The 13113-nt window shown below is 41.6% G+C and overlaps 1 protein-coding gene across 1 annotated transcript in view; it reads right to left on the reverse strand.

The window, feature by feature from the left end:
* The window catches only part of fbxl16 (F-box and leucine-rich repeat protein 16), a 32713-nt gene that overhangs the window by 11830 nt on the left and 7770 nt on the right, over positions 1-13113 (reverse strand). The window contains exon 2 of the mRNA XM_034113575.1: positions 1268-1976. Within this exon, the coding sequence (XP_033969466.1) occupies positions 1268-1969 (702 nt within the window). The 5' untranslated portion in view covers positions 1970-1976. The remainder of the gene's footprint in view (positions 1-1267; positions 1977-13113) is intronic.

Here is a 13113-nt window from a genome sequence, read left to right on the forward strand (position 1 = left end):
CATTATTAAAACAATCTCTCACGGTTTGTGTTCACACTAACACTTTTTTAAATCAAATGGTGATTTCTTCTTCTCTTGCAATACATTTATATCTTGGCTCGGTGACACTCAAAACAATATTTTAGGCCTATACTGAAAAAACTGAAAGGTTGAATTTAATTAAATGTATTATGTAAGCAGATTTCCCATAACTATATTAGGTTAGTTGAAAGCAATAATATTAAGTTTAAATACAAATGATCAGGTTCAACTTATTATTATTGCTTCCAACTAACCTAATACAGTTATGTGAAATCTGTTGACATCATACACTTCATTGAAATCAACGTTTCAGTTTTGTTTGTAAGAAGAAACAGAGGCTTGTTTAGACACAAATGAAGTAATAAAGTATGGAGTATGAATGATGAATTCTCTGTGTGAACAAGTGAAGCTAGGGCAGCAGAGAGACATGATGGAAGAACTGCCAGAGCACTAATCTGTTACCAACTCCAGTATGGATTCACTAAACAGATGTGTTCTTTCAGAGCAATAATAAGCTGTGGCACCTGTCATGGCTGTCATTTCTCTCATGGTACTGTTTGTACAGTGTAAGAGTATTTTCTTTAAGGTTTAAGGTTATTGTTGTTAATTCCAACATATGGCCTATTATCTATTTATGGTGTAGATACTCTCACTGATATGTTCTGCTCAATGTCTATTTAAACATTTGTTTAACACATTTTCAAACATCAGACCCCATAGAGTAAATAGAAATTATACAACATTTTCAAGTTTGTAGTTGCAGTAGAAAGCAGGACATATATTTCTCTCCTCCAATAAGAAGAATATTTTGGTTCTGTTCAAGTGTTCCTGACCAGGGCTGCTAATGTTGCCATTTATATATATAGTCTATGCTGATGCCTCACAGAACAACTGAAATGTTGAATTTAATTAAATGTATAATATCAACAGATTTCACATAACTGTATTAGGTTAGTTCAAAGTAATACTATTAAGTTGAACTTAATATTTTTTATTTAAACTTCATAGTATTGCTTTCAACTAACCTAACAGTTACGTGAAATCTCTTGACATACATACATATATACTCTTTATATACATATATACATAATACATTTAATTCAAGTTTCAGTTTCTCCAGTACATGTTCCTGAGACTGCAAGAGGGAATAATATCCCAGGCACTTTAAACTACCCACAATGCAATTAGAATTATGTCTAAGATCAGGATAATTCTCATGCATTAAGCTCTTCCCGTCCGGACTCACCTCCAGCCCTGCGTCGGTGATGGTGGACCTCTTCAGGCTGACGGAGCGGACCCCCTTCTTGGACAGCGGGTAGTTGTCGATGAACTCACAAATGTCCAGGTCTGAGACGCCCACCAGGCAGAAAGACTGGAAGCCCCGCAGAGCGAAGGCCTGCAGGCTGACGAACTCCTTCTCCCCGCTGGGTAGCAGGGTGTACAGCTCCTTGGCGTGCAGGATGGGGGTCACCCCCTCCCAGAACTTGGGCTGGTACAGCACCTTGCGCCATGTCTTGCAGACCTGCGCCAGCACACACTTCTCGGCCGTGGTGAAGTACCAGAGCAGCCGGTTCAGCAGCTTCTCGTCCAGCACCAGCTGGCGCTCCAGCAGCAGGGGCTTGGGGAGGGTGAGGGGGGGCAGCTGACGGAGGGACGGCTTCAGGCCCACCAGAGGCTTCCCGGGCTCCATGTCCAGCAGAGAGGAGGCTGGGTGGGGCAGGCCGGGGCCGTCCAGGTGGTGGTGGTGGTGGTAGGGCAGGGAGGAGGGCGGGGGGGGCAGGATGGAGGGTACCGAGGAGGACTGGCACAGGCGGTTCTTGGCGGCGGGGGTCCCCTTGGTGATGCTGGCGCTTCCCAGGCCGTTGGGCTGGCTGGGGGGGAGCTTCACCATGCCGTTACGAGTCACACAGGGAGACTTCAGCTCGCTGGGGGAGGACATGTTCAACATCGGGAACCTGGGGGGGGGGGAGAGGAGAGGGCTGTTACACACTGAGAACATCTGGACCAGGACTTATTAAGAGGAGGGGGGGGGGGTGCTTTGGCACTATAACAACACTAATAATATACAACTTAACATGTAGCTTCCTATCAATGACATCGCAGAGAGTACAACGGCTCTGTGATTCATCCAATCAGATGTGCCCTTCTATAATGTAACCAATAATGAGGAGCCAGCATTAAGCATGTTCTTATATGGTGTGAAAAATACACTAGGTTGTAACTGGAAGGAGAGGGAGTGAGAGCTACCAGAAAGGCACTGTTTACATTCTTGAGTGAAACTGGGGTAGGAAAAAGAATTTAACATTAGGTCAAGAAAGAACATCGATTTTTATTTTTGTTTTATTTATTTCATGTTTTGTTTTTTTTGTTGATTTATTTATTTATTTTTGATTAGATCATAGGTTAAAGAGTTGGTATGATATGATGATTCATACTCATGTACAGTAGGTGGCGGTATGCACCTTTTAAGTTGTTTGCAATCCGCCAAAAAACGAAGAGAAGAAGAAGAAGAAGGTTGTAACTGTGGTGCACAACTGATCTAAAAACAGCTGGCTTACATTATTTAGCATATCTGTTATTTAGTTGGAATGCTGATACAGCATTCCAACTATATGTTATGCTACGGACAAAAAGTGTATTATTCCGCCGACTTATTTTGGCCGTCTTCTCCTCCCACATTCAACATCGCAGAAACTCTGTTCAAACATCAAAGCGTTAAGCTCGGTCGGGAATCGCAGGCTATTACTTTTATCATTCATAACTTTCATAATTCCAGAGATACATCCCATAATTCATCACATTTTTAACATTTTAACTTTAACATTGCGCAGCTCGTTAAGGCAGAGTGCGTGATGTCACAGCTAGAGTGGAGCAAATCTTGAAATTTGCCTTCATATATTTTTTTAAAACTGCCATAATTCCCAAACCCTACATTCCTGAGACATCATTTTTCATGACAAACGTAGGAAAACATCTCGTAGCTTGAAAAATGACAAATAATTAAGCAAAAATAATTAAACAAAATGCCTCTTGAGGGCATGAAGTGACAAAAACGTTCAACATGTCTCCATTAAAGCCCATTGTAATTTCAGGCTGATATTTCCTCACAGCAGCAGCCGCACACCTTTAGTTAAACTGCCAAAAAGGCCACATTATTAACCCGAAAGTACACAAAAATTACACTTCAGATACTCAACTTCCTTGACATGCTTCACGTTTTGAAATTTCACAGATATCTGTTATCGTTCTTCCACAAAACGTTCACATGTAAGAAGTTTATCTGTCATTCAGAACAATGCAAACCTTTGATCTCGACAGAGCTCATTAGCTCAACTATAAACACCTGTGAACACGATGATGTCATCACTCCAACTGACAGCAGTCAGTTCTAACTGTTCATTTCATACTCACACTCTCTCTCTCTCTCTCACACACAATGTTCCAAACGGCCCAAAACTTCACAGGTTTGGTAACGATGCAGCCATCAACACCTCTAAGCGTAGTATGGGGTGTCATCAAATGCCGTTGCCATGGCGACAGACCACTCGCCATGAAACACGATGTCGCTGTAAGTCCAATGGACACGGTCCAATCGTCCCCCAATCTTCACTTGTATATCACCGGTCCATGCCTCAACAGCTCTACGCCAAATCTGAAATCTCACCATATGCCGTTTCCATGGAAACGCATCCCTCGCCATAAAACACGATGTCCCTTTAACTCCTATGAAAATGTTCAAAAAGTGCTCAAAATTCACATGTGTGCTAACAGTCCAGCCGTGAAGACATCTACGAGATAGTTTTGAGATTTCTTCAAATGCCGTTGCCATGGCAACACAATGCTCGCCATGAAACACGGTTTTCTCATAACTTCAGTGAAAATGCTTCAAACGGCCCAAAACTTCACAGGTTTGGTAACGATGCAGCCATCAACGAATCTAACCGTATTATGGGGTGTCATCAAATGCCGTTGCCATGGCGACAGACCACTCGCCATGAAGCACGATGTCGCTGTAAGTCCAATGGACACGGTCCGATCGTCCCCCAAACTTCGCTTGTATATCACCGGTCCAGCCCTCAACAGCTCTACGTCAATTATGGAGTTTCTTCAAATGCCGTTGCCATGGCAACACAATGCTCGCCATGAAACACGGTTTTCTCATAACTTCAGTGAAAATGCTCCAAACGGCCCAAAACTTCACAGGTTTGGTAACGATGCAGCCATCAATGCATCTAACCGTATTATGGGGTGTCATCAAATGCCGTTACCATGGCGACAGATCGTTCACCATCAAGTTAGTTCAAAAGTTTGCAGTTCAAATATTCTGCTGCTTTTCCAAGCCTTTTTACTTTATTTTCTTCTCTCATCACACATTCAAGCCCCCAGTGTTCATGTATCATTTCAATCTAAATTCTTCACTTTCTTCTTACACATTACATTTCAGCATAGCAGTTTAGCGTCAGCTTTTCAGCATAAAGCATTCCCACTAGCAATTTCTTCAGGAATTTCATTCTCTAGTTTGTTAACGTTATCAGTTTAGCAAAATGCTGTTACTCATTCTGATAATGTGTTCAATGTGAAGCTGTTGTTTCCATTCATAACAGTTCAAAGGGGTCTAGATGTTGAGTTCTTCAAATATAAACTTTGTATGTATGATTATTTGATCCAACATTTTTCTATTGTTGACTTTAGTGCAATATAAAGAATCATACGATTCGAATGTTACCCAAGTTGTAGTCTAGTATAAATAGGTATCCCTAGGCAAAATGAAGAGATGTTTCTGCTTTGTCTGATAATAGGATGTCGTTTTTTTTTATTGTATTTGACCTTTGACCTTATGGTCAAATGAAATGATTTTCTTATATATAAGCTCATTCTTGCCATATTATCTGCCCAGAGAACTCTTACTTTATACTCTTTGTTATCCATCCTCCTGTTGCAAATGCAATAGTTCAGGAATGCACTACAGCTGTTTGCTCTGTTCTGCTCTGTCATGGTTTACCTTTATTCAAATAGTGGACTAAGCTACAACTGCATTTCGATGTACTGCCCTGTGTTGCATACTGACAAAACCTTCAGTTCCCTAGACGACTATTGCAACACAGTTTGCTAATAACTATTTTTTGGAAGCATCTGGAAGATTTTATACCTGGATCCATATTTTAATATACATTTACATGATCATTTGTATCATTTGGATTGTCAGTGTTGTTATTTTATTATCTGTACACACGACAATGATTGCATGTCTGTTGCTCTCCCTGAGGCTTCCAACATCTTTCCCCGTTATTCGTGAGGTTTCTTAGGGAGTTTTGTCTCTGGTACTGCAAGGGTCTGTCACATACTGTACACACGTTAAAGCCCCCTGAGAACATGTGTCATTTGTGATACTGAGCTATAGAAATAAAATGTTATTAGTTGTTAAATGAAAGATTAACACACTGCATTTAAGTTTCACAGTTTCAGTCTTTTTTACATAAAAGGATTAGGGCCCCATGTGAATTATTTTTGGAGACTTGACCAAAAGTTATTCTGAATTTAAACTTTTGATAGTTTTTTTTTACTTTTTCTACTTCAGATCTAAAAAAAAAAACTATTCACACCTGGCCCTAATCCTCTTCTGTACAGTTCAGACTTTGTCATGTTTTTATATTTCCCTAAACTTCAGTTTGAACCCCCAGTTTGCAGTCGGTGAGAACACATGCAGTGTCTATCCTCAGCTTGCTGTGTGAATGGAGGGCTTCTCTTTTGTTGTATGTGAGTGAAACACATCATGGTGTAACTGAATGGCGTGGCCTCATGGAGTGTTCGCTGTGATCTCTGTATCAGCAGGCGTCACAGACTCAGACCGCTCTTATGTAACATGCTGACTACAGGGCTTCACACAAAACAGCCTCTCTCTGTCCCTCTCTGCTCACACCACAAACTGCACTCAGAACACACGCTACACCCTTTTACACATATGGACAGTGTGTACAATATATGTAGATGTAAGATATTAAAAGCCCTGTTCGATGTGAAGGCATCCGTTAGCATTTCACATTTGATCACTTCCAAGTATTTGTTGTCGGCCCCTAAGCAGATGGAGCCTTGCTCTGCCTCGCTGTAGCATCATCGAGGTTCATCCATTACATAATGTAACAATGATATAAAGTAGACCGGCTACATGTTTGAGAGTAAAGTAACCCACCGGGTACAGATGAAGATAAGACTGACTCAGATGTCACACGCAGGTTAAATACGATGCTGCAAATTCATTCTGAGCTAATGATTCACAGCTAAATCTATATTTACCATTCCTCCGTCTGTTATGTCATGTGGCTGCTGTGTCTCTGTGAGGGAGGGGGGGTGCTGAAGTATCTGCAAGCTCTGCTGCATCTGATCCACCAGCAGCAACAACAGGAAACCTGGCTCTTCACAATAAAACCCTATCAGCACATATGTAACAGTCTACACTGAAAAATACACACTTAGAATGTTTCATTACAATATTGAATCTGATGAAATAAAAAATATGCTGCTATAATAACTATGAAAAGTTTACTATAACTAAGATATGAAGGAGGCTTTTATGTGTCAGGTGGTCTGCTTTCTGCTCCATTTCATAGCTGGGAGAAAAACTGCTATTATTTTGTCTGATATTGTAATTTGATTCACAACTTTGAAGTGATTGATCCTTTTCGCATCATAATTGTCATCATCATTGCAAACTATTGTATATTAATATGATCACTTGTGATCATTAAGAGGATCTGTACCCAACAAATATGTTTCGTTATGTAGGCCGGGATATCTCTGCTGCTCCACAGTACATTCAAAATGGTATTTGAACACATAGTTAGCAAATATTACCAAACAAATACTGTGCTTTGTGTAATTTGAATATTGCAGGAGTCCATATTGGGATTTATATTTAAAAAAAGTAATTGTTTAGCTCGACTGTGCAGCCCAAACCATGATGAAGATTAGGATCTGCTTTGAAAGGCTTTTTGTTTGTGGCCCATCTCAGATCTCATTTATCTTTAGCTTTATTTATCTTTGTTGTTTTTGGTAATAAAAACAGTTTAACCTCTTTGTCAGTAACACTCTTCCATATACACACACAAAGTGTTTTTTTGAGAGACTGTTTTTAATAAATTCTTTAAGGCTATCGTGTTCAAATAAAGAGAGACACAGCAATAGACTCTTAATGAAAGTGTGTGTTAAGGCCCTGACACACCAGGCCGAAATCGTCCGTTTTCGTTAGTCGGGCGACGAAGCGTGCCCTGTCGCCCAAACTCAATTTGGTGTGTCCCGCACCGTCGGCCGTGACACGCCATATTTGGCCTTTCATGGCCGACGCACGGCCGATTCAACATGTTGAATCGGCCGTGCGTCGGCCACAGGCAGTCGGACAAAGAAATCACTCTGATTGGCTGTTCAGCTAGCGAATCAGTGCATGAGAAGCGAAACGGTTGCTTGAGAATGTCTTCCACAAGCAACACTCCAATGGCTGATAGCTCCAGTACCGCACGAAACATGTTTTCGATGGATGAGAGTGAAAATGGAACGCACACGCTATTTGTTGTTTGTTTAGATCACGCAGTCTGTTCTTCTTCTCTGTCTTCCGGTTGTTGCCTCTTTTGAATGACGAATACACACTACCGCCGCCTGCTGGTAAGAAGAGTTATTGCCACTCACGCATGCGCAGTTCGTACGTGCTCGGCTGAAGTCTTTGCGGTGTGTTCCAGTGCGACACATGGCCAAGACGCAGGAGAACACGGCGACGCAACAGTCGGCGTCGGCGAGTTCTCTGGTGACTGCTTGGTGTGTCAGGGCCTTTAAGAGGTTCTGACATACATGGTCATTTAGGCCCCATTTACACGGGAACGGAAACAAAAATGTACCGAATTCGATATCAAAAAAGTCTTCCGTTCACACGCAATCGGCTCAATAAACGTGTCCGTTCACACAAGATCGCTCGACCCGCTGGAGACGCTGTAGTACATATGCCGGGCCTGTAAGTGGCGCTGTACTTCCGCCACAAAATACACCAAAAGCAGCGAAGAATACTTCCCGAGCATGGTTGCCATGGTTGCCCTTCTGTTTATGCCCCGCGGTGGATTCAGGAACATGTAGTTCATGTAATTCTCCATGTCCACTTGTTGCTGATGGTTGTGGTAGAGGAGCTGTAGATTTTGCACTAACATCTGTAGCATGGTCAGTAGCAGTAGCACTAGCAGTAGCTACTGACAGTAGCTACTGACCATGCTACAGCAGTGAGCAGCAGAGGTGGGGAGAGGCGGGGCTATGGCTTCATCGTTATCAGGAAATGATCGTATAGGACGTACACACGGAGCCGTTAGGCCCCCCAGAGCATTCCGTCCGCAGATCTACCCACCTTGGGACCCATTATCGTTTGAGGGGTCCATGTCCGCGGTTCCATTACGGCCTCGTGTGAACGAACGGGCTATACGAAAGAGAAAATTAGCAGATACAACACAAACCGTCTCCATGTAAACGGGGTCTTAATGTCGCTCTACTCAATGCTTGACACCAAACCAACAAAGACCATACATTGCATCTTACAACATGCGTACTCACAACATAATGTATAAAGTTTTCAAACCACATGAAATGGATTTTCTACAGATCAAGGATTCCATTACAAAATCATTGAGCAAACTACAAGTCAATAAATTCCTGCACCATAATGTACAACTCAGATGTTCATCATGCTAATTATTCAGCGTGTTATCATTGATATTTCTGATGATGTTTCTGCTATTTGACTATAATGTATGTGCCTTTTTAAATGCATTTTGTGAATTCTCAAATAAATAATAATCAGTTAATTGTTGTTCATTCAAAATCACCATCGGTGCGTTTATTGCACCAATTTTGAAGATGACCTCATCAACACAGATTTACTACAAAAACTGATGTGGGGCAAAGACAACACATTATGTTCAACAGAGTCGTGAGAATCAATCTGGAGTTTAGGACTCAGAGAGCTGCTGGTAGGAGGAACCAACCCTAACCCTTATCCTAACCTTAGGGTTAGGTTTAGCCCTAACACACCAACTACAAGTGACTGTTCAACCCACCCTGTAGCCAGAGACCTCCGTCTGACTTGGTGTGGCTCCTCTGCTCTGCATGTCATATGCGGCTTTCACACCGGCGCTTTTCACTTTCTAGCTCCTCGCGAGAGCTTTTCTGGTTCAGCTCCCGTTTCCCTTTTCAGCTCCCGCTCTGTTCACACTGCCCAGAGCTGCCGCTGCTGCGTCATGACGTCACAGTTTACGTCGCTGATTTTCTCCCACAACAACAACGGGCCGGGGACTGCATCGGGTCGATGATCGTGTTGCTTTTAATCATACGAAGCCAGATTAAATTAAATAACGACTTCTCCAACCTTATACTTTTCTCCAGAGTGCCGTGGTTCATTGTTTATTAATGTGTTTCAGCGGCAATTACCGACCGCTGCAGTGCTGGCCGGCTGCTCTTCCACGGGAGTTTATTCTCCCGTTAGCTCCGGGTTAGCTCACACGGCTCTAAAGTATTCACTGTCTGACTGTCACACAAGCAGCTGATACATATCCCCAGTTCCCCTTAAGTGAATGTGAGTCAGTCTGAATTGACGCTGTTTGGCATCACAACGCTGTTATGAAAGTTTCTCTGGTATAACATGGGTGATGTTAGCATAGCAACCGAAGCTAAACTGACTACTTGCTAAGCCGTTTTCTTTACCGGCGTATTTTTCATTATGATTCTACTTCTGATAGTCGGACATGACAACCTGTACAGCCCATGTATCTCCACAATGATCAATAACAGCGAACGGATGGTAAAAGTAAGGTTTCCTGCACGCCTCGACGTAAGAGACGTAAGCTCCGAAGCTCTTGCCTCTGGACCGACAATTTTTTGGAGCTGGAAGTGAACCGCATTCCGGAGCTATGACGCGCCGCCGCTGCGGTGTGAACAGGAAAAACCGGCGCTTTTCAGGCTCTAGCTCCCAGCAGGAGCTGGAAAAGCGCCGGTGTGAAAGGGGTAAAAGGGTCACGACCATGACACTGATGGGGGCCAGCATTGGTGTGTGTGTGTGTGTGTGTGTGTGTGTGTGTGTGTGTGTGTGTGTGTGTGTGTGTGTGTGTGTGTGTGTGTGTTAATGAGCCAGAAATGTTATATGGCTTTATATAAGTTATCTAAATGCGATCCATTTAGTATTCTATGCAGGTAATTCAACTACTATCAGCTGTCTCTAAATTCATTAACTCATGTACTGTACTTCAGTATTTGTACAAAGTAGTTTTGAGGAACTTGTACTTTACTTGAGTATTTCCATTTGTTGCTACTTTGCACTTCTACTCCACTACAGTTCAGAGGTACATGGTGTACTTTGACTCCACTACATGTATTTAATACCTTTAGTTACTTCACAGATGTGGATGAATGATGTGAAATATAATCAAGTGTTAAATCAGACTTTAGTTCCACCTGGAGTAAATCCACAAGCTACCCTGCAGTATACAAAGTCATTCAAACTAGCTGCACCTTTACCAGCTTTGAGAACACTTTCATGATCAATCATTATAAAACATATCATATATATTATTCTGACATGGACCAATCTGCACAATGACTACTTTTACTTTTGGTACTTTAAGTATATTTGATAATAATACTTTTCTACTTGTACTAGAGTAAAATGTTGATTGCAGTACTTGTACTTGTAACAGAGTATTCATCTCAAGATCTGAGTACTTCTTCCTTCTCTGGCTGTCTGATTACTCTAATTGTCACTTTCAAACACTTTTGGGTTCAGGGTCTTTATCAAAGAAACTAAAGCTGTGGAGCCAGGGACCAACCCCCTAAAATGAACTCCTTCCTACAAAACACCAGAAGCTGGATAATGTGTTTAGTACGTTCACTTAAAGTCTGTCAATTTGCTCAAGTATTTTTTTCTCTTGGTCCCGACTAAAATGGATTTTCCTCCTCCATCATGTTGAGTTTGTCAGAAACCAGTGTTATCATAAAATGATTGTTTAATCACAGCTGATAATGTCTTCTGGATGGTGTGACAATTGACAACGTATTGGCTTTGTTACTATATGAAGGAAATGATGATTAAAACATGTACCGGCTGTAGACTTAATGAATGCTTCGAGGTTGCGACTGCCAGGGAAAATGACAATAGCACCTGAGTTCTGCCTTTACTTCTGAAAGTAATAAAAACAACACTGAGGCTCCGTAGTCTGATCCAAGATGGAAGGCTCTGTCTTCCCCCAGCGTGGCACTAAAGCAACATTCTTTACATTCTGAACTTTCAAAATAAAAGCCATAGACATACACCCAATCACTATCTACCAGAGAGCATTTCACTAAGGAGAAACTCAACAAAAAGCTTGCAGAAGCTATCCCAGATTAGTGAAAACAACTGGAGTACTGTGAAGTTTTGGGAAATAGCTCTGGTGAGGGAGGAGGCACAGAAGGCAACGAGGCACTGATATTCCTTCTAATAAGCTTCATCAGTAACCAACAGCACCTGCCTACTCAGTAATACTTCTGTTTGACTTAGTATTAATCATAGCACTAAGATCAGGGCTTCCAGTTCTTTGGAATTCCTACGGTTGTTGCTTTGGGCGATAACTTGGCTGCGAGGGAGTGCGGTCGTCTTTCAACAAGAAGGTTGTTGGTTCGATCCCAGCCCGTACAGTCAACATGTCGATGTGTCCTTGGGCAAGATACTGAACCCTGAGGTGCTCTCGATGGCCAACGGAGTGTGAGTGTGAGTGAGTGTTAGCTTACTAAAGCAAGTGGTACTGCTCTGTATGAATGAGGTGTGAAAGGGTGAATGATGACATGTAGTAGTTAAAGCGCTTTGAGGGGTCGTAAAGACTGGATAAAGCGCTATATAAGTACGGTCCATTTATCATTTACCATAACAATAGTCAGGATGCTAATAGTAGCCGTGATTTAAAGGTATATTTACGGGTATAACAATCTTTTTGTTCATATCAACAGACAAATTGCAGTGTTGCTAGTCGTGTTGGTAACTGTCTGCACTGAAAAACTTAAACGTTGACTTTAATTAAATGTATCATGTCAACAAATTCCACACAACCATTAGGGTTAGTTGAAAGCAGTAACATTAAGTTGAACCTAATATTTTATTAAGTTATATTCAAACTTCATATTATTGCTTTCAACTAACCTAATACAGTCATGTGAAATCTGTTGAACTAATACAGTCAATGTGTTGAACATGTAGTATTTAGGAAATGCAATCAAAAAATCTTACTCATTTTATTGTCTGACAACAGAAACAGAAAAATATCTAAATGAGATCATGAACATGTCTTTATGAAATCACTGAGCCAGGATTAAAAATGCGTCCCTGGACAGAGTAACATCTGTATCTGTCTCTGCACTCAGTCGGCTGAGCAGCGACTCTACTTTCTCACATCTCTAACTTTCTCTGTGAGCACACATGTTGTTAAAGCTGCTGGGATCAACTTGTGTTTGCATCGGGAGATATTGTGATGCAGTTTTTTATGCCCAGTTTATAAAAGGGCAAAGAAGAAACTATTTGATATGTTGGTTTCACTGAACAAAGGTCTCTATTAACCTCAACTAGAAGAACCGTTTGGACACAAGATGTTTCCAGGCTGTATTTGCACAAAGTTGAGAGTTATCAACTTCCAGTTTAGCTTGAAGCGAATAGCTGTCAAAACGTGGAAATCAAAAAGAGACTCAGAAGTGGAACAAACCATTTGATCATAATTGTTTTCAGAAATACCTTTTGTTTAGACAGAAAAAGAGAAAATGTATGCTCAGTTAGCCATGTTGGATTCCAGTTTTAAAGGGAGAGCAGAGAACCAGGGACCAATCAGGTGCCACCCACAATAGAGTATTTCACAAATGAATTTTGGTAACTTTTTGATAATGGGGTCAATTGAGTGGAGCTTTTGGCCGTGAACTGTAAGACCCTCATCTTTTGTTAGCTAACACAGTTAAGCCTTTAGGGCCCTGATGGTTTGGGGCCAAAGGGCAGTTTCCTGCTTTGCCAGAATAGTCATTTGTCCTGACAACCGCTGAGGCAGTTTCACCTCA

This window comes from Trematomus bernacchii, unplaced genomic scaffold (genome assembly GCF_902827165.1).
Source record: "Trematomus bernacchii unplaced genomic scaffold, fTreBer1.1, whole genome shotgun sequence".
Classification (NCBI taxonomy): domain Eukaryota; kingdom Metazoa; phylum Chordata; class Actinopteri; order Perciformes; family Nototheniidae; genus Trematomus; species Trematomus bernacchii.